The sequence below is a fragment of the Protopterus annectens genome, chromosome 2.part0 (genome assembly GCF_019279795.1).
Source record: "Protopterus annectens isolate FY-2018-M chromosome 2.part0, PAN1.0, whole genome shotgun sequence".
In the NCBI taxonomy this organism is placed as follows: domain Eukaryota; kingdom Metazoa; phylum Chordata; order Ceratodontiformes; family Protopteridae; genus Protopterus; species Protopterus annectens.
In genome coordinates, this window is record NC_056728.1 from 388,873,368 (window position 1) to 388,898,176 (window position 24,809).

General features: G+C 44.6%; 1 protein-coding gene across 2 annotated transcripts in view; it reads left to right on the forward strand.

Moving 5' to 3' along the window:
- The window catches only part of LOC122793098 (probable global transcription activator SNF2L2), a 2,696,898-nt gene that overhangs the window by 1,867,310 nt on the left and 804,779 nt on the right, over positions 1–24,809 (forward strand). For both annotated transcript variants that reach the window (XM_044060828.1, XM_044060829.1), the window contains exon 22: positions 9,728–9,814. In XM_044060828.1, the coding sequence (XP_043916763.1) occupies positions 9,728–9,814 (87 nt within the window). The remainder of the gene's footprint in view (positions 1–9,727; positions 9,815–24,809) is intronic.

Below are 24,809 nucleotides of genomic sequence, written 5' to 3' on the forward strand. Positions count from 1 at the left end.
ATTACAGAGAGATTTGATTAAAGAACTTTCAAATACTCTGTCAGGAGCAATGGCTGAAGAGGTCCATGACAAAGTTTCCTCTCAGCTTGCAACCCTAGATGCTATCTCTAACTCCTCCATGAGGCTCATTGCGCATGTAGCTGAAGGTATGACCAGAGCAGCAAGTTCAGGTATAGCCATTAGAAGGCACTCCTGGATGCTCTTCTGCGACTTTGCGGAGCCATTTAAAGCGTCATTCTTCAACGCTTCTTTTGATGGATCCACCCTTTTTGGTCCAAAGGTTAAAGACACTCTTGCCAGAAGTGAGCAAGACGGTAAAACCCTATATGTTGTAGGCATACGTTTCTCCACTCCTCAGAGACTGTACTCAAGAAACCAAAAGAGTGGGAAACTATGGTTTAGAAAATCCAAGGGGCCTTTCCATGACTCATGAGGTAAAGACTTCCCTCTGGGGCAGAGGAGGAAGCAAGGGAAGACGCCACCCCAGAGCCAGAAATGGACCTCAGAATCAGGGATCCAGAGTATTTTTCTCTGAAACTTCCTATCAGCATCCCTGAATGGATGCCGAATTGCCTTCCTCTGGAGGCAGTCAGGAGATGATTATCCCTGCACCTACCAGCCTGGCAGTTAATACCTTCGGACAAATATGTGCAGGGAATAATATCCACAGGCTACCAAATTCCACTATCATTAAGTCCCATATCCCAGAAAAAACTCCCAGATGTTCCACCCAGTCAAAGGGAAACAGCAGTCTTTGAAGTTCAGACACTGCTCAAAAAAAGAGTCATTCAAAAAGTCCCACCAGACCAAATAGGTTCTTTTTAGTTCCCCAAAAAAACAGGGGACTGGAGACTCATTTTGGATCTCAGCCAATTCAACAAGACGGTTCAACAAATCAAATTCCAGATGGTCTCGGTACAAGCCATACTTTCTTTTTTGGAAAAAGGCCACTGAATGTGGTCTATAGACTTCAAGATGCTTATTACCATGTAAAAATGGAAGAAAGCTCCAGGAGGTTTCTACACTTCCTGCTAGGAGCCAGTCATTTCCAGTTCAGAACACTGCCCTTTGGCATCAACACAGCCCCCAGGGTGTTTGCCAAATGCATGGCAGTGGTTGCAGCTCACCTCAGACTGCAAGAGTTTCAAGTTTTTCCATACCTCGACAACTAGCTTCTCTCTGCTACCACCAGGCATCTCTTAGAACAGGCAAGAAATTACACCATGAATCTTTGCACATCTCTAGGCATCTCAGTAAATTTCGAAAAGTCTAACCTGCAGCCTTCTCAGCAGCTAGATTTCATTGGTGCTCTTTTAAACACTGTCTTGGGAATTGCATCTCTTCCTCCAGCAAGGCTACAAAGTATCAGGGCCCAAGTCAGACAAATTCTCCAAAACAACAGAGTCCCAGCAAGACTTGTCCTTCAAACCTTAGGTTCAGTGTCAGCTTCAGTCACTCTGGTTCCTCTAGTGAGGTTTCATATGTGAATACTGCAGTGGCGACTAGCAAGCCAGTGGCCTCTGATTCACTAACCAGTGGCTCATCTAGTATTGATTACCAACTACTGTAAACAAGACTTCAAATTATCACTTCATTCCGACCAAGTTCTTTTGGGCCTACCATTAATCCTTCCCCAAGCTATAGTGACCACAGATGCTTCCCAGATAGGGTGGGGGGGCATTATCTGGGAAAGACAGTTCAAGGCACATGGTCCCAACTGGAGGCCAATTTGCACATCAACGTTCTAGAAATGAGGGTAGTGCTATTAGTGTTGCAAGCATTCCAGGATGTTCTCCCTCTAGGGACAGTTGCAATTCAGACAGAAAACATGTCGGTAGTCTGGTATTTCAACAAACAAGGGGGAACCAAATCTTAAAGCAACAACAGCACAAATTCTTCAGAAATATACCACAAATAAAGCATTCAGAGGGTGGAACAAAGAAGCGGCTTTAATCCATCAGTTTTTGTAACGCACATAATGGTAACATTGAAGGCTTTAGATTTAGTGTACTTGCTAGACCTCATTTGTGTATAGGAAATTTTAAAACTGCTCTGAATAAGCTTGAACAGAGGATGATTATAGGGTATCACACATTATTTCCTGTTGGAATTAATTTAGAAAGTGGATGAAATTTATTAGTGTAGCAAATTTGAATTTTGTAGCATATTTATTTCATTTTTTCTAATTGTGTATATTAATATGTATGTCATATGTTATATATTACTATTTTTCTGAAATTTATAAGGACATGAATCAGTTAAATTAAATTAATGCATTATTAGAAACTACATTTAAAATCTATTGTGATAAAAAAGATAATATTTTATGTTCACATATGTTGGATTTTGTCACAGTGTTGACAGGGTTAAAAATGTTTGATGAACTGATTAATTGATTAATTGTTTTATTGATGAACATATAAAAAGAGAATTTGTAAGTGCTTGAATGTGTTCCATTGAAGGCGAACTGCCGAGGTACCAGGACAGAACTGATGGATTAAAGCTGCTTCTTTGTTCCACCCTCTGAATGCTTTATTTGTGGTATATTTCGGAACCAAATCTTACCCACTATGTTGAGGGGCTCTCAGAGTTTGGCAATGGGCAATTTCTTCCAACCACTTTCTGATAGTAACGCACATTCCGGGAAGATCCAGTGTGATAGCGGACAAATTAAGCAATTCTTATGTCTAATGAGTGGTCTCTGAACACTGAGGTGGCGGACAGGATTTTTCATCATTGGGGCCAACCTTACTGCAACCTATTTGCTTCCCCCCTGAACAAACAAGTTTAGAAGTTACTTCGCCCTAATCCCCCCCCCCCCCCCGAGAACTCACCCAGAGATCCTCTTCTCCACAGTTGGCCTCCCGATCTGTTATATGCTTTCCCCCTATTCCTCTAATTTCACAATTCCTAAATAAAGCCAAAAGGATGACGAATACAGTAATCCTTGTTGCCCCATTCTGGCCTCGACAAGTTTGGTTTCCCTTCCTCTGGCCTCATGTGACACAGAAACCATGGATCTTGGACCCAATTCCAGATCTGCTAACTCACCCAGAGGGCATTGTTCACCCCAATCTTCAACATCTCAAGCTCACTGCATGGCTTCTCCAATTCCCATGATTGACAGGCATCCTTCTATCCCCCCCCCCCCGGTCCAATGTATCATTATTGCGCACCAGAAACCTGCTACTAGAAAACTACCACTGCAAGTGGAAGACATTTACCAAATGGGCCTTAAATAAATGGCTTGACCCCTTTGCTGCTTCTATTCATGACGTCCTAGATTTTCTAAACACAGTTTTTTAATTTGGTTGCTCTGCTTCTACGATAGAGGTTCATCTAGCTGCAATTTCAAATTTTCAATCAGGATGGAATAATTCTCCAATAATGTCTCACAAACTTTGTAAAGTTTTCTTGAAGGGACTCTTCCTACTGAAACCCCCATTTAAAGAACCATTTCCCCCATGGGATCTAACTACCATTCTTCAAGATCTAACCGAAGCCCCCTTTGAACCATCAGCATCTTGTCATTTGAAGTATTTATCCTGGAAGGCTGTATTTTTGGTAGCAATTACTTCTGCAATACGGGTTTCCGAATTGCAGGGCCTTTCATGCAAATCACCCTACCTGATCTTTCATAAAGATAGAGTTGCACTGAGAACAAATCTATCCTTTCTACCCAAGGTAGTCTCTGAATCCAATATTAATCAGTTTTACAGTTACCAACATTTTTCCCTAATTTTTCAAACAAAGGAGAATATGCACTTCATTTACTAAATGTGCAGAGACAGCTACGTTTTTATCTTCACAGAACGAAAGAATTTTGAAAATCAGATCAGTTATTTGTAGCCTTCTCATCTCTCCATATGGACAATCCTGTTAATAAGGTTACTTTAGCTAAATGGCTGAGAGACTGTATCACATTCATTTACCACTCTCAAGGATTTCATTTTCCCAAAACAGTTCATGCCCACTGAACAAGAGCTGTAGCGACATCAACTGTTTTTCATGCCAGAGCTTCTCTAGATGACATCTGTGCAGCCGCCACATGGTCTTCTCATCATACCTTCATCGCTCATTACAAATTAGACCAGGTCTCAAGGGGTTGAGCATCCTTTGGATCTGTGGTGCTTTGGAATATTCTTCCATTAGACCTCCCAAGACTAAAGTAGCTGGGGATTCTTTCCCACTGTCAAGGATTAGGTGAAGATTAACATCAAATAAAGATGTTATGTCTTACCATAATGTTCCATCTGTGTTGCTCATCTTCACCAATCCTTGACATACCCGCCAACCTTCCCCCAGCCTAAGACTCTTAGCAGATCTTTTAGTCCTGAGCTAGTTTTTCATTAAGGACTTATACATGGCCTTGTCTCCTTAATATCTCTACTTAACCATTCTAATTTCTGCTATATACTATCATCTGGCAAACTTGATCTGGGGTAATCTCTGTGAGGAGCATTATGGGTAGAGCCTAGCTGGAGAGTTTGGAGAGTGCGAACTGAAAGATATGGCCGAGTCAGTCCTGAGGTTCAGAACCGAACCCACTGTCAAGGGTTGGTGGAGATGAACAACACAGATGGAACATTATGGTAAGACATAACTTCTTTGTTCCCAAAGTCCTTATGGCTCTAACACTATCGTCCTCTTGCTTTTCTAGTCCCTCTTCTTCCATGTATCAAGCTTGAGCTTCAGTGTTGGATTCATCTGCTGTCTCTCAACCCAGGACTTTCTTTTCAGCCCCCAGTACCAACTCAAGAAAATTTTTGGATGCCTCAGACATGGGTTGGGGAGCCTCTTTCGGTCCCCTTAGGGTCCAGGGTCTCTGTCCTTCTCATGAGATGTCAGACCACATCAGTATCAAGGAGATGAGCACTCTTCATTTCACCCTTCAGGCCTTTCATTCTGTTTATTCCAGGTCCTCTCAAAATCTGTACAGACAATTCCACAGTAATGTGGTACATCAACAAGCAAAGGTGGACACGGTCCTACTTTCTTTGCAGGCTGGCTTTCAAGTTTGGGATCTAGCTCTTCAGTTTCAGGTGACTCTTCAGGCTGTATATACTCCTTCAGAGCAGAACATAGTGGCAGAATCTCCGAACAGGTCCATAACACAGGCTCATGAATGGATGCCTCACAGAAATGTGTTTCTGTACATTGTCCATCAGTGGAGCACTCCTCAGGTATATCTTTTTGCCACCCCCTTGAACAGACAACTTCCACTTTTTTGCACCAGAGTTCCAAGTTTCCTGACGTGGATAGTGGGCACCCTTTTTTTTTTCTTGGAAGGAGATGTTTCTCTACCCCTTCCTTCTCCTTCCTCGGGTCTTGCTCAAGATAGAGCGAGACTCCCTCAAAATCTTAATGGTAACTCCCTTTTGGCCCAGACAGCATTGGTTCCCTCCTACTTATGCACCTAGCCAAGGGCAGTCACCACAACTTAGCTCACAGGGTGGACTTACCTAAACAAGACAAGGGGTCTCATCCATCCTTACTTGTCCACTCTTCAGTTGACATTGTGGGTGATAAGGTTTTGATCTCTTTTAGGTACCTTTTTTCTGAGGACATGCTTAGGGTTCTGCAGGAGGCCAGGAAACCCACTACCAGGAAATCTTATTTGTCCTTATGGAAGAGATTTTCCGTTTGGTGCCTTGCTCATAACCTGGATCCACTTTCTATGGATGTGCCTTTGGTTCTCTCTTACGTGTATGAATTGCTCCATGGTGGGTTGGCATACTGTTCAGTTAAAGCTCACCTTGCAGCTATTTCTGCCTGTCTGCCATTAACTCCTCATCTGACCTCTAGGTTTGAGGTCAAGCAATTTCTTAAAGGCATCCTTCATATGAGACCTCCCACTAAGCCTGTTCCGCATTCCTGGGACATCGATTTTGTTCTTGAAAAAATGACTCAGGCTCTTTTTGAGCCTGCAGCTTCAACTTTCTTACAACATTGTACATAGAAGACTCCTATGGCTGTTGCTCCCTTTATGATTTTTCATAGGGACAGGGTGTCTCTTTATGCCAAAGATGGTTAATGAGTTGTCTCTTAATCAGTCTATTAATTTGTCCTCCTCTTTTCCTTCTCCACAGTCTCCTAGTGAGAAGGTTCTTCACACCATGGATTTGCATAGGCAGCTTAGATATTATTTGGATAAGACTAAGGTCATTCACAAGTCTGAGCAACTTTTTGTTTCTTTCCATCCCATGTCCTAGGTTTGGGTGTTTCTAATCAAACCATTTCTTCTTGGATCTCAAAGGCCATTTCTTTTTGTTACTCCTGTCATGGGAAAAGCCTTTCTGCCTCTATAAAGGCTCATTCTACCAGGCTGTGGCTTTTTCTGGTGCTTTTTTCAAAGGATTAGATACCAGTTCCATCCTTGAGGCTGCTACTTGGACCTCTGTCCATACCTTTAAGCATTACAAGTTAGACATGTTCAGACCAAAGGCAGGCTTTGCCAGAGCTATCATGCATGGTTTTCTTGAGGGCTGTTTAAGGCCTTCCTCATCCCAAGTTTCCTCTTGAGCTTTTATAATCTCCCTTTGGTAAGGAGTACTGCAGCAGTGATATGGAAGGACATAGATGTCCTCTTTACTATTTCAGTATTCACTTCCTCCCTCCTTCTCCTTCTACTCTAATCCTTTCCTTTTCTCCTTCAGGATACAAGTTCTTATTAGTTCTTAGGCGTATTGTTCCTCCTGGGGCTATTTAGTTCTCAGCTGTGTACGTCCGCACATCATCTTTATGCCCTACGCCTTGAGCGGGGAGCATAAGTGTGATGTACGACATCTATAAAGTCTTAAGACTTTGGTATACTGGCCAGACGTTGGATACCCTTGGCGGGGAATCCCTTCAGTAAGGAATACTGCAACACTGAAGATAAGGACATCTACTATTACAGTAGGATTTTACACAGTTGTACTATCCCTCCCACTGAAGTAGGAGAGGAATTTTATTCCATACTTTTCATACTGGAAGAGGGCAACACATCAAAACCAGATATGATGTAGTCTCTTCAATCCATTTCTGAACTGATTGATCATCAGATCTGACTTTGGCCTCTTAAGACTTTGGATCCAAAGCTCCTCCCCTTACCTATAACTCCTTGCAATTCCTAATATTACCTCAGATCTTATTTGCTACTCCTTTGCTATAGATGCCAATCTCTTCTGCTCAGGCATAGGTTGTCATTTGTGAGAAGGTTTTACTTACAGTTTTGACAAATACCTTTTAGATAGTTGTTTATTGACTTTTTAGCCTTTCTGCGACTTCTCAATAACATTTGATTACCCTTCCTTCCCTTTTTGTAGTTCATTAGATATCTTCCATTTCTTTTCTCCTGCCTTTGATGCCCTCTTTTTTTATTTGTTAGATAAAAAAAAGTAAACAGGTAATTTCTTACTCCCCAAATATCTTTCACCTCTATATATTGTATTTAATAGTGTTTTATCTAGTTTGATGTTACAATGTGTGATAAACCATTGGGGTTTACGAAGTGTGTGAACTTCGTCCACATGATACTAGACTTCTGCAAACACTCTAAATGTGTGTACTGTGTGTGGGCTGCTCACTTAAATGAACAGTATGCTATCTGCACTGCCGTTAGCTCCTGAGTTGTTATTGAAAGAGAGAACAAGCTTATTCTCATGGGACTTCTCCCTGACCCTGTGGGAGAATCATCTAGGACTCAGCTTAGTTTATTCTGGAGCTTTGCCTTCCTCCAAGAAGTCTTCAGACAAATCTAATGGGGAAAAAGTCATGGGGCCTAAAGAGAAGACCAAAAAGCTGAGAAAATGCTCCCCTGACCATCTGCTATTGCTGCTTATGCCCAGTGCTGAAGTCCTCTAAAGCATTGGAGCTGGTGCTGTTCTCTGAGCTGATCCTGATTGGAGCCAAAACTCCTCCTTTGCCAGAGCCAAGGATTTGTCTGGAGCCGTCTTCTCCTCAGCTATGATCTCCTTTCCTACAGGAAAGGATTAGTCATCACTTGTCAAGACCACTGGCTACTGCCTATTCCCTACAGTTTCTGGTCAACCAGGAATCTTTCCACAGAAGGCATGGACTTGATGCCAGTTGTCGGATTCTGGCATTACAGATCTAAGTGTCATCCGAAGTTTGTCTATGCCAGATCCCAACATTTGGCTTTTTTCTACTTCGGTGCCATCTCTGATCCAAAAAGTTCCACCACCTCAGATCTTAAAGGGTCTTGGAGCCAAAGCATCAGGTTTAGATCTGGAGGATCAGGCTGAACTCCAAGTTTTTCAGAGCTGGCTGTTCCCCTCAGAGCCTTGGCTTTGAATATCATGCTGCCAGCATCAGCTGAAGACAAGCTGAGTGAATTCCAGGGTTTGTTTGAGGTGGTTGCTTTGGCTCCCTGGATGGATTTTATCTCCTTCGGCTTCCGCTTTCAAGGCTGTTGAGAGAATACTCTCCCTGTATGATGAGCCGACTTCTCTTTTTTGTATGGTTCCACACCACTCCCCCAAAGACTACCCCTTGTCCTGATCCTTTTCATCCCATTATGTTGGGTCTTTCAAGTCTTGAGACAGTCCACATAGAGGACTAGCAGATGTCTTCCCAAGTCCTCTCCAGAACATCCCACCAGGGAAGCTTCTTGGAAGCATATTTGTAAGAGAAGACACATAGACTGGCCCCTGAACACTCACAGAGGACACTGTCCTCGATGATGGGGAGGAGCCCCCCAGATCCCCCCTTGAAGTCATCTCATTCGGGGAGATTCTTGAGATTATGAGACAGAAAGGTGGGTGGTCCACTGAAGCCCCCTCCCAGAAGTAGTCAAGTGTACCTTGAGGCCTTCGGTTCCAGGCCATCTACATCCTGGATGATTCTTCCTGCCAGTGAGATGGCAGAGCTCATCTCTAAGTGGTCATAGAAGAAGATGGATGTGTCTGAACTAATTCCCCCCCAAACAAGGCGAGTATTTAGTTTCACCAAGGGATCACCAACACTGGAGTAAGGAGTCGGACTTAGATTCCATGGTAGTGGCAGCTGTCATCGAGAAGGAGCTAGTGGAAGAAAGCTCTTCTATCCATCCCCTAAAAGGGAGTTCAGGGAATTAGACAGATTTGAGAAGTGGGCACATGCTTCATCTACCTTCGGTCTAAGTGTACTGAATTACTTGGCACACGTCACTAGTTTTCAAAGGGACCTGACTAGAGAAATTTCCAAATCCCCCTCTGGATCTTTATCTGCAGAGGGCAAGAAAACCTTGGATTATCAGTTAGCTACTCTAAAGTTCCTCTGAAATGTGTCAGTGAACTTGATTTCTAATGCGACTGAGGGCACTTTGAGAGCCACAGGTACAGACATTACCATAAGGAGACATGTCTGGATGTGCTAGTATGACTTCAGCCCACTGGTAATATTTCATCCACATCCAATACTTATGTGCAACATTTTGAGTCCTATAGTGCCTCCCCCCCATGGGCAGAGATCACCATCAACAGAGCTTACTAGGCAAATAGGGAACTGTAATAGACTGCTATGACTTTCTTCCTTAACCCCCACATACGACACACATGTCAATGTACAATTTAGACTTGACAGTCTATCTACCACATATTTTTGTGCTTCCTATCATTAAGCAAATTCAGGTGATAAATATAACAGAAAAATGCTTGTAAGGTCTATTTTTGCTGGTAAGTGGGTCTTGCTGCTGCTCTGTTTCATATGATTTGGTATTCAATCATACTGTAATGTTATGTTTCAGGGAAAAGGAGGAGCCAAGACATTGATGAACACCATCATGCAACTAAGGAAGATATGCAACCACCCCTTTATGTTCCAGCATATTGAGGTAATAAAATTACGTTTCTTTGTAGGCAGTTCAGCAGAAGTTAATTTAACATGTGCAATAATTAATCAAAAAGGTGTGTTCATTGTCTTTTTAATTTATGTTTGATTTGAATGTGCAGATGCTATGTACAGAAAGTGCAGTAGTGTTCCAATAGTTAGACATCAGCATTGCTTTCAGTATTTTTTGTTCTTGTAATACCTTATGTGCATACTTGCAACAAAACTAGAGGTATTAATGCTTTTCCTTTGAGTTTTAACTGAATAGATTTTTGAAAGCAGACAGCTAAATTAATAGAAGCTTCTCTCCAGCTTTTATTGCACAGGTAATTAAACAAAAGTAGTATTTGTATCACTAAATGTCTTTTATAGGTGCTCACAGATGTTGCTATAGTTTGATGGTTGCTTACAATTAGCATGATTTGTCATAATGTAGTAAGCACATGCAGAATTTTGAAAGTGCTGTCAGTTATTCACAAAATGTATTCACTTCCATTTTTGAGGATGCTTAAAAGAGTCACTGGGCCTTCCTGTGTTTTGATTATTTATTTTAGATGAAGGTGGAGACATGAGTTTGTCTTGTAAGGAGGTACTGATATTTTCTGGACTTAAGTCAGTAGATAATCTTGGAAGCATTATAGCTGATGAAGAACTACTGAGATGTGGTGATTGCTGCTTGAAAATTTTACCATGTTCAGGTAGTGCTTCTCAGCAGGTTTCTTTAAAGAAATCTTTTGGTGGATGAGTGGATCACAAGTTTCTTCACTGACCATCTTGGTATTGCTAGCATGGGCTTACGTAAAACGAGAAGGGTAGCTCACCTTTTGTTCTTTCAGTTTGCCAATTCTGAAGAACTGAAACAACTTTAATCAAACAGTGTTCTGCTTGTTTCTCATCAAAGCATTTTCTGCCAAAAAATAGTTTTTTTTCTGATTTTCTTCCACAATTTTGTGACTGTTCTGTAATTTTTAGGACCGATTAGCATTACTTTTTAGCAGCTGCTGCAAAAGGCCGTTCAAGGAAATGAATGCAGTGCATTTCTTGGCTTTGACGTGAGCAACTACTAGATGTATCTGATTTGTAAGGATTTTACTCAGACTATACTGTTCTGGTGCAGGAAAGCAAACAGAGATTGGCAGGAGGAACTGGCCAAGTAATGCAAGCTCTTTTTTTCTCTGAATATGATGAAAAGGTATCAAGTAGACTGCCATCGGTGAAGTAGTGTTTTGTCGGTGACCTTTCATCAGCTGTAACATGAAGAGTATAAGGAGATCTTTGCCCATATCTTTTCAGCCCCAGACGTGGTTCTCTGCCCTCTCCTTTGGCAGCCATGCATTTGCTGAACAAGATCCACATTTATACATGCAGTACAAATACATACAGTTTCATCACTGCAGCTGATTATAATATCAGTGAGCGTGTCAGTGAGCCACTTAATGCCTCCACTTAACTTTACCTCTGGAGGTTTTTACACTTTTCCATAGCAAAAAAAAAAATACTGATTCCATTGAGTCTTTAGGCTCCTAACTATTCTGGAGCTTCTCTATTAGAGTGGCCAGTGAAAGAGGTGTTTTTTTTTCTGGTTTTTGCCCCCATTGCCTACAAGTAATCTGTCCCTCTGTCAGTTTGGTTCATTTGTTCCCCATCATCACCATAAGGGCTCATTGTGATTGGATGTCATTTGTGAAGTCATCAGGGTGGTTGAGATTTTTACCTTTTTGGGTTCATAATGCCACTCTTCATATCTCCTAACACTCTAGGGTTCAGAATGCAGTTGCACGCCAGCTAGAATGCATCACAAACTTCCCTTGGGTGATGTAACCATGCAAGGTTGCCCTCTTCCTCCTTGAAGCCAGCATCTTCCACATTATATCCAGTCTCCATATGGGATTCTAAAATAGGAATGTGCAACTTGACATGTACCCTCTCTCTCAAAGAATCATGGGCCAGCAAAGCCATGTCAGTTCTTTCTCTCTTCCCTCATGCCAGCTCCAGAAGGACTCTGAGCCACTGTTAGAACTCAGGTTGCCTAGTTCTCAGTTAGAGCTTCAGTTATAGCTCATTGTAAACTACAGGGTATCCACATTTCCCATATTTAGATGACTTTCTTATCTTTGCAGAGTAGTTTCAGAGTGTCAGGAATCTCTGTCTTGTGAGAGAGATTTCTTACACAAGCTGAGATTCCAAGAGAATATTCATAAGTCTTTCTTGATTCCTTCACACATGATTGTGGTCCTGGGATGTCAACTAGACACCTCAGTTCAAAGAGCTTTTCTTTCACAGGAAAACATAAATCTTCATCTGTATCTATACCTTTTTGTATGGTTTCCACTCAAGCTTTGGTCACTGTGAGGGAATATCTCAGGATTTAGTGTGTTTCATGGCTTGTATGATTCTCATGATATCCCTGGCAAGACACCATGTGAGAGAGGTACAGTGGTGTCTGAAATCTCTTTGGTCCTAGCATCAAGACACTTTATCTTTTCAAATTTCAGTGCTCAGGGTTGTCAAAAGGGAAATCTTTTGGCAGAGACAACAGATACTCTGAAATTCAGGTGTCGCCCTCTCCCTCCCTGCTCAAAGGCAGTCACCACAGATGCCTCAGACTTTGCTTATGGAGCACTTTCAGGAGGGATGAAAGTGCAGCGTGTGGGGGACACCAAAGACAGGCACAAGCACATAATTATCAATGAGATGTTTGCCCAGATTAAGGCACTCAACTCTCTGAATCATCTTTGGTCCTTGGGATCTCTTCAAGTTGTTACAGACAATACCACAGTCATATGGTACACCAAGAAGCAGGGGGGATCCAGGTTGTACCCATTTTGCAGACTAGTCATGTTAGCTTGGGCTGTATCTTCATAAAACAGTCCCACTCTTCAGGCATCCTTCATTCCCTCAGAGCAAAACTGTGTGGCAGGCAAGCTGTCCAGGAGAAGGGCAGACTGTCTAGAAAGGAAACTAGGGAGGCTCTTCCAGGATTTGATCCATCTGTGGGGAATTCCTCAAATAGACCTCTTTGCCTCCTCTCTGAACAATCAGCTAGAAAGATTCTGTTCCAGGACACCATGCATGAAGGCCTGGAAGACAGATGTGTTTTCCTTTCCTTGGATAGGAATTATTCTTTATGCTTTTCCACTCTTTCCACTAATATCCAGAGTATTTCTTAAGATTCATTAGGAATCCTGGAAGATCATTGCGGTGACTGTCTTCTGGCCCAGCAACCGCAGTTTTCACTTCTTTTGGAAATGGCTGTGAGCAGTTGCCACAAGCTTCCTCACAGCTAAGATCTACTCATATAAGAGCAGGGTTGTTTGATACAACCTGACTGCCTGGATAATAAGGTCTTAATTGCTTTTAGGCACCTGTTTACTAAGGATGTACAGCAAGTACTAATGAAGGCAAGAATGCCTGCTACTAAAAAAAATCATATATTAGCAAATGGAAAAAAGTTTTTTAGTTGGTGTCATCAACATAACCAGCACCCATGCAAGACTAGTTTTTCTATGGTTTTAAAATATTTGTGTGAGCTACTACCCTATGGCATTTCTTTTTCCTGTATTAAGATTAATTTATCAGCCATTACAGCATGTCTGCTCATGGATCCTCCTGTTTCATTGCAGTCATATAGGAAAATGTTTTTGAAAGGGGTTTTGCACAAGAGGCATCCAAGTAAATTAGTGCCCCCTCCTTGTAATCTTAATTTTGTGTTAGAGAAGCAAGCATGTGCTTCATTTGAAGCAACTAATCTGGTGATTTAAGGTTCTTAACATGGAAGACAGTTTTACTGATTGCTCTGACCTCTGCAAGAAAGGTGCCAGAGTTTGCAAGCTCTTATGGTGAGTCAACCTTGTCTCATTCTCCACAGTGATATGTTTTCTTTGATAACTAATCCTTTTTATGCCTAAAGTGGTATCTGAGTTTACTTTAAGCCAAATTACCCATCTCCCCATTTTCTTTTCTAAATCTAAAAATGAGGAGGAAAAAGGTGCTCCATACCTTGGGTGTCCACAGCCAGCTCGGGTGCTATCATAACAGAGCTAAACCTTTCAGATCTGTTGTTCACTTCTTGTGAAGATAATAAGAAGAGAGAACCTGTGTGAAACATAATATTTCCAAATGGTTGTCTAAGGCTATTACCTTTGTTGTATTCACCATAACAAAGCTATTCCAAGCAGGATCAAAGTCCACTGTACCATAGGTTCATAGGTTGGTACTAGTCTAGCAGCCCTAGGGCCTATACAAGCCTAGCCATAACAATTCCCTGGCTATTTCTTCCCACACTATTTACTTCCCTGGACCCCTGTCTAGCAGGGCGACTGACATTATCCCCGGGGTGAATTTCCTTTCTCCCATCCAATCGTCAAGGTTCCTTTTGAAGAGGACCAAAGAGGCACTCTGCTTGACATGTATGGGTAATCTGTTCCAGAGTCTGGGGAGTCTCTGGTTCAGGAACCTATCCCTCCAGCATGTTTTGTTTATTGTGATGACAAGGTTTAGATCCCTGGAGCGTGTGGCTCTAAGGGATTGGGATTTCTTTAAGTGTAGCATGTCCAACAGCTCTGGGTTTGACATGGCCTTGTATGTTAAGCAAAGATCATCTCTGAGTAGACGATATGCGACAGAGTATAGCTGGAGTTTTTTAAGGCGGTCAGCGTAGGGCATCTGTTTTAGGCCTGTGATTCTTTTAGTGAGGTATTTCTGCGGCCTTTCCAGTTGTTGCAGATGTCTTGAGAGGTACATACCAAACGGGGCATTGTATTCTATAATGGGTCTAATGAGGGATGAGTACAGTAGGACAATGACCTCCTTTTTTCTGGATGAAAAGCCCTTAGTGATGAGGTGTGCCACATAGAAGGATTTCCTGACTGTTGTGGCGATGTGGTTATCGAAGGTGAGACCACTGTCCACCTGTGTCCCTAAGTCTCTTATCAAACATTGGGTGTTTAGTGTACTGCCACCTGTATGGTAATTCACAGATACATGTTTTTCCCAAAGGGGATAACTATACATGTTATGTGATCCTATCTCGCCTACATTCTGAACTGATGGGTTCGGAGCCGATCCCTCGGCTCCAACTCGGCACGCTTATGCTATAGAGCGAGGCCTCTAATTGGCTGAGCTATCTTTATCCCAGGATGCACCACCACTAATCCCCCAGATCTCGTTTGCCGCTATCAAGCTTAGACGTGGTCTCAACATTGGCTGGGCTAAGTACTAGTTATTAGGCTTTTTCCTGTCACAAATTTCCTTTCTTTGAACCCAAAAGCTGTTTTAACAGCTATTGTTGTTATATTAGTGTGTTTGGTGAATTTGTGTTAGTATATTCGTGACTTTTTTAGTCAGGGAAGGTTTCCCGTTTCAGTTAGAGGGGCCTTCCCCTGTTACTTTGCTGCTTGTGTAATTTCTTGGGTCAAGTACCCGTTTAAGTTAGAGGGTCTTGACTCTCTCTCTATCTTTCACTCTTTTTTGTCTGTTTACTGTTAGTGTTTAAAAAAAAAAAAAAAAAAAAAAAAATTTTAATATATATATATATAATTTTTGTTAAAGTTGTATTGAACTGTCTTTAACTAAAAGTTTAGTGTTGTTTTCGCTTATATTGGTTCTTTGGCAAAGCAGTTATGTCGAAAGAACACAAACCCTCCGGATTTAAGAAATGCACAAGGTGTGGTTTTAAAATGTCCATAACGGACGACCACGCCTCGTGCGTCTATTGCTTAGGTGCTAAGCATTTACAAGAGTCGTGTAGTGTGTGCCACGCGTTCTCTTCTAGAGTCCTCCAGGAGAGGAAAAACAAATTAATCCTCAAGGGATTAATCAAGCCTTCCTTCGAGGAGGCTTTATCTTCCTCTCCGTCTCCTTCTAAAAAGAAGAAAGCATCGGCTCCGACCAGTCAGTCGGAACCGACTGCTAAAAAATCCAAGCAGACTTCTCCATCGGCTCCACGGACTTCGGAGCCGAGGTCGGAACGGTCTGCCTCGATGCCTCCAGCCTCGACCCCTCTGGTTTCGGAGCCGAGGTCTGGGGCATCGAGAGGCGGGTCACCCTCATCGGCTCCACTGATATTGGAGCCGATCAGGGTTACCGGCTCAGACTCTTCCCCCTCGGAGACGAAGTCCTTATCGGCACCGAGGGAAATTTCCTTGAAGCCTTCCTCGGAGCCGATAGTTGTTGAGTCCTTTCGGAGCCAGTCCCCGACCCCTTCGGAGCCGATGGAGAAATCGGTTTGGACCCGATCGGTATCCTCTAGGTCATCCAAGATGTCTGATTCGGACATCGACATTGTGCTCCTTCGACTCTTCCAGTCTTTGGTGTTCCAAAAGCTTGTTTCGGCTCCAGCCCATTTGGCTTCGGAGCCGATGGTCCACTCCCTTACTGTGGTTCCTCCTCCAACAGCTTCGGCACCGTTGGAGCCGGTGCTGGTGGAACCTGTGGAGGTGTTAGGGTCGGGCCCGACCCTTGCTCCAACTCTGGCTCTTGGGTCGGAGTTCAGTACACGGACTTCTTCCTTCGGCCTTGGGGGGGAGGCTTCGGGATTGATGCTCTCGGTCCCAAGTCTCCCTCTTGGTGCGTCGGCGGCGGGAGTACCGTCCACTGTCGTGGCCACGGAGGTGGGACCCTCCCAGGATTCTGGTGGTCCCGCCTTCAGGGCTATGAGGAGCGCTTTAGCCAAATCTTCCTTGGCTACCTCCACGGTTTCCCCAGCTACCTCCCTGCATACGGAGACTGGGTTGTTGGCAGTCCCCCTGTCTTTAGACAGTGGAGCCCCCGGGCCTCAGGTTACCCCCGCTGGGGTTTCTCCCCGTCCTGGAGGTCCTTCTGAAGCCTCTTCGGAAGAACCCCCCAGGAAAAGTTCATGCAAGAGGAAGCACGTTGACTCCCCTGATGAGTCTTTGACATCCGACACCGATCTCGATGATGCAGAGGGGTCCCCTAAGTCGTCCTCGGATGATGTCTCCTTTGCAGACATCCTGGAAGCCCTAAAACAGCGAGGCGGCTGGCAGTCCAAACCTCCCTCTGCTGATGAGTCGGTGTTCCTGAAGGCCTTCGGGGCTCAGCCCTCCGCCTCCTGGGTGTCTTCGCCCTTCGACGAGCTCTTGGATTTGATCTGTCGAAGGGCGTGGGAACACCCAGACTCTGTGGAACCGGTGCCTGCTCGTCCGAACAAATTTCTCTCGGCCCCCCTGATAGAGAGTTCCTTACTAAAGGTGTGGCTGTAGATGCTTTGGTGGTGGCATCTGCTACCCAGCAAGATGTAGCAGAGGCTTCTACGTCCGTCCATCCTCCTAATAAGGAGTCTAGGAGCATGGATCGGTATGGAAAGCGCACCCTTAGTTCAGCGGCCTTTACACTGAGGTCCTTGAACTACCTGACGCACTTTACCAGATTTCAGAGGGATCTGATTAAGGAGCTATCCGATACCCTCTTGGGTAACCTGCCTGAGGAGCTGGCCCAGACGGTTGGCTCTCAGCTGGCTACAATGTCGTCCATTTCGAACTCGTCCATGAGGCTCATTTCGTATGCGGCGAAGGGGCGAGTAGAGCGGCGGGTACAGGCATTGCTCTACGGAGACAAGCCTGGCTCCGCCTGTGTCATTTCGCAGAGGCCTTTAAGTCTTCATTTGCCGACGCCCCCTTTGATGGGTCCTCCCTGTTTGGACCCAAGGTAAAAGACACACTAACCCGCTGTGAACAGGAGGGTAAGACTCTGACTGCCGTAGGGGCACGATTTTCCACTCCCTTTCGGCCTTATCCCAAGGCTAAAAGAGGAGGGAAAATGTGGTTCCGTAGATCTCAGAAGCCTTACCCCTCTCAGCAGGAAGGTTCCCCTTCCAGAGGCAGAGGAGGGGGAAATTCATCCGGAAGACGCCGTCCCAGAGGCGGCAGAGGCCCTCGCAACACTGGAGACCGCGAGTCCTTTCGTGGCTCTTCAGCCTTTCATAGTCCCTGAGGGATTGCCCGGCTGTGCTGCTCCGAGCCAGTCGGGGTCGTTCTCGAAGCACCTGAAGGCCTGGGAAGGGATCACTCAGGACCGATGGGTGCTTCGGATTATCGCCGGAGGTTACTCCATCCCATTCTCTCACTCCATCCCTCAGTCCAAAAAAATCCCGGACCCGCCACCCAGTCAACGGGATACCGCAGCCTCAGAAGTTTCAAAGCTGCTGCAAAAAGGAGTCATCCAACCGGTCCCCGTAGACCAGATCGGATTAGGGACTTACTCAAAATTCTTTTTGGTGCCAAAAAAGACCGGGGACTTGAGGCCCATTTTGGACCTCAGCATCCTAAACCGTTCAGTCAGAAAGTCCAAGTTCGAATGGTCACTCTACAAACCATTCTCCCATTGCTGGAGAAAGGTGTTTGGATGTGCTCCATAGATCTCAAGGACGCTTATTATCATATCATGGTACATCAAGCGTCCAGGAGACATCTGCGCTTCAGCCTAGGAGGCAGTCATTTTCAGTTCCGTGCGCTGCCCTTTGGTCTCACCACAGCCCCTAGGGTGTTGACCAAGTGCTTGGCAGTAGTGACTGCTCACCTGAGACGTCTAGGATTCCAGGTGTTTCCGTATCTAGACGACTGGCTCCTAACTGCCACCTCCAAGCATCTACTTCTGCGGAGCCTACAAGCCACTATCTTACTGGGCAATTCCCTTGGAATCACCTTCAATTGGCCAAAGTCTGTGTTGCGGCCATCTCAACGAATAAGATTCATAGGGGTAGAGATAGACTCAAACCAAATGCGGGTCTATCTACCTTCGGACAGAATTCACACCATACAAAATCAAGTTCGAGCCTTACTTCCCAGGTCCAAAGCCCCAGCCAGAATGGTCCTGCAGCTATTGGGATCCATGTCTGCCACGGTTCTTCTAGTCCCCTTGGCACGTTTGCACATGAGAATCCTCCAGTGGCTTCTTTCAGCTCAGTGGTCCTTTCAGGAACTCCCTCTCAGTCACCTCATATGGATCACGGAATCTTGCAAACGGGACCTTCGCTGGTGGCTAGTGCCCTCCAATTTGGATCAGGGACGACCCTTTGTTCTTCCTCCTCCGGCGGCCACTTTGACCACGGACGCCTCCCAGATGGGGGGGGGGGGGCATTCCCTGGGCAGGTCAGTCCAAGGCAAATGGCACCCGGAAGAGACTCTTCTTCATATCAACATCCTAGAAATGAGGGCAGTACTCCTGTCCCTTCAAGCTCTTCACGATTATCTCCCTCAGGGCGTAATCGCTGTTCACTCAGACAACATGTCAGTTGTCTGGTACCTGAACAAACAGGGAGGGACCAGATCCTATCCTCTTTGCAGAGAAGCCATGAGAGTTTGGGAATGGGCAGTCTCGACCAAACGCTTCCTAGTGGCTACTCACATACCGGGCAAGTCCAATGTCATAGCCGACAGATTGAGCAGAACCATCCTCTCTCCTCACGAATGGTCTCTGAATATGACAGTGGCAAGTCAGATTTTCAGCGAATGGGGGAGTTCCATGTTGCGACCTCTTCGCGGCTCCTCTGAATGCGAAGTGCAAAGAATTCTTCTCCCTAATCCCGGCTCCGGGGAAGAGCCCCATGGGCGCATTAGTCCATCCTTGGCCCACCGGCTTGCTTTGTGCCTTCCCTCCAGTTCCTCTCCTCCCTAGGGTGATTCAAAAGGCATCTCTCTTGGGGAGCAAAATGATCTTGATTGCTCCTTACTGGCCTCATCAAGTGTGGTTCCCCTATCTTCGGAAACATGCCCTGGAAGGTCCATGGTTTCTGGATCAGATACCAGACCTACTGGTTCATCAGTCGGGACTGTTCCACCAGTCCCTACACACCTTAAAATTGACGGCTTGGCTCTTCCTCTTCCGACGATAGTCAGGAGTCATACATTGGATCCAGATGTTGTACACATATTATCTTCGGCCCATAAGTCTGCGACAAAGAAACTGTATTCTAGCAAATGGAAAAGGTTTGCTATTTGGGCTCAACTCCGGGGCCTGGACCCCATTTCTATTCCCGTGGCAGAAGTACTAAAATTTCTGACCTCTCTTTTCAATCAAGGCTCTTCAGTTTCTACCATCAAAGAACAATTGGCAGCAATTTCTAATTTTCACGAATCCATAGACCCACCTTTAATGAGCAACAGATTGTGTAAGACCTTCTTGAAAGGTGCTGCTCTATTAAGACCTCCGATTTCTCATCCTGCACCTTCATGGGATCTCGATATAGTATTACGCGCCTTGACTTCTTCCCCTTTGAACCAGCAGCCACATGTGATCTAAAGTTTCTATCATGGAAGACAGCCTTTCTGGTGGCGATTACTTCTGCCAGAAGAGTTTCAGAGCTTCAAGCTTTGTCAGTGAAACCTCCGTACTTGGTTTTTCATAAAGACAGAGTATCCCTCAGACCAAATCCTTCCTTTGTTCCTAAAGTTTGTTCTACTTTCTGCTTACAACAATCGTTAGAGCTTCCAGTTTTTTTCCCAAAATACTCTTAACAAAGTGGAGTTCATATTCCACACACTAGGTGTCCACAGACAGTTACGTTTTTATTTAGACAGGACCAAACAAACAAGGAAAACAGATCAGTTGTTTGTATCCTTTGCAAATAACAGATTGGGCAACGCTGTCACAAAGGTCACTATTGCCAAATGGATCAGGGACTGTATTACTCAAGCATATATTTATTCTAACAAAGAGCTTACCACCTCTGTCAAGGCTCATTCTACAAGGGCTATGTCTACTTCGGTAGCATTTCATTCTAAGCTTGCTATTAGTGACATTTGTGCTGCGGCTACATGGTCTTCCCCGCACACCTTCATTTCCCACTAAAAATTAGATGTGGCATCTAGAGGACGAGCTTCATTTGGTTCCACAGTGCTCAGGAGTGTTTTCCAATGAGCCACCCGGGATTTAGGTGCTAGGACGCTGTCCCATCAGTTCAGAATGTAGGCGAGATAGGATCACATAACATCTTTTAGTTATGTACTCACCATAACTTCAGATGTTTGGGATCCATCTCGCCTACATTCCCGATAACCCACCCTCCTTCCCCCTTCCTTGGAGATCAGAGGATATCAGAAGGTCCGAATCCTGTTGTTTCATCTTGAAACATCTAACAATGTTATATAACCAAGTTGTGCATGTGTGCATGAATGCAGACAAACAAGATCTGGGGGATTAGTGGTGGTGCATCCTGGGATAAAGATAGCTCAGCCAATTAGAGGCCTCGCTCTATAGCATAAGCGTGCCGAGTCGGAGCCGAGGGATCGGCTCCGAACCCATCAGTTCAGAATGTAGGCGAGATGGATCCCAAACATCTGAAGTTATGGTGAGTACATAACTAAAAGATTTCTTGGCATTGACCTTGAGCCCATGGCTCTGGCACCAAGCATCTGTTTCTGTAAGGCCCTTTTGTAGAGTATCCACATCATTTGGGGATTCAATAATGGCTCCCAGTTTGCAGTCATCTGCAAACTTTGTTATCCAGAGTCCCTTAGTGTTGGCCTGTACTTCAGAGAAGTAGATGCCAAACAAGAGCGGTCCCAGGACTGAACCCTGAGGTACTCCACTTGTCACTTGTCTGGAGCTGGATTTGGAGTCAGCTACTTTTACAGTGTGGGTTCTATCAATAAGCCAGTTAGCAACCCATTGGGTGACGTAGGAATTAATGCCCAGCTTAGTACGTTTATCTATGATTCCAGAGTGGGGGATGGTGTCAAAGGCCTTGGCAAGGTCTAGATAGGCTGTGTGGACCACCTTACCCTTGTCCATGGCTCTGGAGACTGATTTGAAGAAGTCAATCAAGTTCAGGAGACAAGATCGGCCCTTCACGAACCCAAACTGGGTGGGGTCCAGTGTTTGAAGGTTGCCAATGTCTTTGTTTATAAGTTCCATGATAATACGTTCCATGGCCTTGCAGATAAGGCTTGTCAGACTGATGGGACGGTAGTTTCCGGGATCCAAGGTGGATCCCCCCTTGTGGAGTGGGATAACTGTAGCTGTGCGCCACTCAGTGGGCACGAAACCTGAGGTGAGGCTATGATTAAACATGACACTTAGGTGAGGTGCTAGTTCATATTGTAATTCATGTAGTACACAACCCGGGATGTCATCTGGTCCCATGGATGCTGTATTCTTAGCTTTGGAGAGTGCGTTTTTTACCTGTGTGGCCGTTATTACTGGAATTTGGCAATCTTCCGGTATTGAGATGGGCCATTTAGGGGGTGAGAGGGGGGTGAAGTTGGCACTGAATCGATCTGCCAGGATATTGGCAATATCCTTGGGATCACTATATTTAATGCCATTATTTTTTAGCTCAGAGCAGATCTGAGCATTGCCATTTAGATTCTTGACATAGTTATAGAATGCCTTGCTGTTGTCTTTGGAATCTTTGGCAGTTTTATTTTCGTAACTAGCTTTGGAGGATTTTATGAGGGATCTCTGTTTCTTACTGAGGCTGGTAAGGAAGTTTTTTGCATCCTGGGATTTTCCTCTTTTCTGCAACAATTTCTTCCTTTTGTTGTAAAGTTTGTTTATGGCAGGGGACTACCAGATTGGCTTCTTTTTTTGGATGAGAGCATCTTGGTTCTATTTGGGATGGCACGATTTATGCATGAGTGGATGTGCTCGTACAGTGCCTTAGTGTAGGATTCAGCAGTTGAACTTTCAGCTCCCGTCTGCATGGGTGTCATGAAGTTTGTCACTTCTGACTTGAGTAGCACGAAGTTGGCTTTGGAGAAGTTTTTATGGAGGTTTACTTACTGGGGGGTGGGGGTGGGATGTGGATGTTAAGGGTGATTAGCTTATGGTCAGATGTGACTAACGAGGGGGTGACCATAGGTGTGGAGCATCGATTTCCCATGTTGGTAATGACCAGGTCTAGGATATTGGAGCCTCTGGTGGGACTATGGATTAGTTGATCCAGGGCGTTGGAATTTATGAATTCCAAGAACCGTTGGGCAAAGGTGTTGGTACATCAGTAGCTTTCCCAGTTAATGGCAGGGTAGTTAAAATCACCCAGTATTAGGGTGTTTGGTTCTATCTTAATATTTTCCAGTATGTTTGGAAAGATGTATTGAGAATCTTGGGGTATGGTGGGGATCTGTAGCAAGCTAAAATTTGGATTGCAGTCTTACCTAGTGTTAGTTGCACCTGGAGAATTTCAGACGCATTGTGTTGGGCAACTAGCCTGGTGGTGTGAATATCCTTGGTGAATATTGACACTCCTCCACCTTTAGTGTTTCGGTCCTGCTTTGGTGGCCAAAAAGTGTGGTAAGAGTTGTAGCCTGGTATTGCACGGGTGCTCTCTGGAGCCTTGAACCAGGTCTCAGTTACTGCACAGATATCGATGTTCTCCATTTTTAGGAGTGCCTCGAGATAGTGCATTTTGAGGTTTAGACTTCTAGCATTGAGTAGCATTACCTTCAGATTTTGCATGCTTGTACCTGTTACGGTGGTGGTTTTGTTCTTTGAACTTTGCCTAAAAAAGGCACTATAGGGGTGGCAAGAGCCTTAGCCAGTAACCTGAATCCCAGAGACGACAGGTGCAGACCATCTCTGGCAAAGCATCGTGGTCTGTCAATCATGTCATCCCAGGCAGACAGATACTGGATCCCCCTTGAATGACACCAGAAGCTTAGCCAAGTGTTGAAGTCAATCATTTTGTCCTTATATTGTGGTATAATTCTGGGCGAAGGCAGGATGCTACTCAGGGCTAGGGTCATACCTCCCTGGGCCACATGATCCGAGAGCTCTTCCATGTCTCTTTTCGTGTAGTCCAGGGAGGTACGTCTCAAGTCATTCACTCCAACATGGACAATGACAGAGTCATATTTGTACTTGTTGTGGAGTGACTTGAGTGCATGCGTTATGTGGCGGATCCTGGCACCAGAGCCTTGATTTCCCTCTGTATCTTTTTGAAAAGGATTGGAGTCTGGAAGCTGCTACCCGGCCCTCTGTACATACTTTTACAAAGTACTATAAGTTTGCTTCATTCTCTAGATCCAGGTCAGGCTTTGCTGGGACTATTCTCCAGGGGTTCCTGGACACTTCTCCTTCTACCTTCCAAATGTAGTAAGCTAGGGGAATCTACATATATAGCTAAGGTTACTGCAGCAGTGATCAATAAGATGAACTTAGAACAGTTGTTTAAGTACATTCACAATAGCAATAGATGTTCAAGTGATCACTGCTGCAGTAGCCACTTTCTCCCTCCATCCCCCTTGCTTTTTGGTGTGTTTATTATGCCAGGGTGTGGACATTTATTTTTGTTGTTCCTGGTATTGTCCTTTCAGGACATATTCTCTTTCTGTCTGTTGGCAGGAAAGCTGTGAAGAGTTTGGTACTCACTTGTGTTTTAGTCAGCTCATCTCAAGCTGACTGACAGTTTGGGCTCATGGAATGTGCACTGTAGCTTTGGAAGCTAGCTGGTTGTTGTCCTTGTAGTGTCTACCGCATATAACTAGGACTACTGCAGCAGTGATCATTCAAACATCTACTGTAATGGCAAATTTACTTACACAACTGTACTTTCATACCTCTCCAGATTTCTGTGTCATTTATTTAATAAGGCTGTAGATTAGCTTGAGCAACTCCATGAGTCTGTGCTGAAGGAGGAATTTCTGATGATTTTTTTCTTTTTGGCTTCCAAAACTTGGTCGTCATGTGGCCCACTTTGTATTTACTCTGGTTAGGGTTATAGTCTCGGGTGTATGGATTTCAAGAGGATAGTGTGACAAACTGTTTCCTTTAAGGAGGAACTTAAAGCAAGATCATGGATGCCCATATAGTGGAAGAAGTGTTCTTCAGCAAGCCCACCCAAGAAATGGTCACTGTCCTACTGAAGAAGAAGCAAACTGTCAGCTTTGTGAATAATTATTTGCCCCCTCCCACACACCTCTTCCTCATCCTCTTTTAAACCTTGCAAACTCTGAAAGGGAAGAGACCTCTTCACTATCTGAGAAAGGTATCGAAGTGGCATGCAGACCCCCCCCCACCCCACCCTCCTTCTCTTCTTGCAGAGT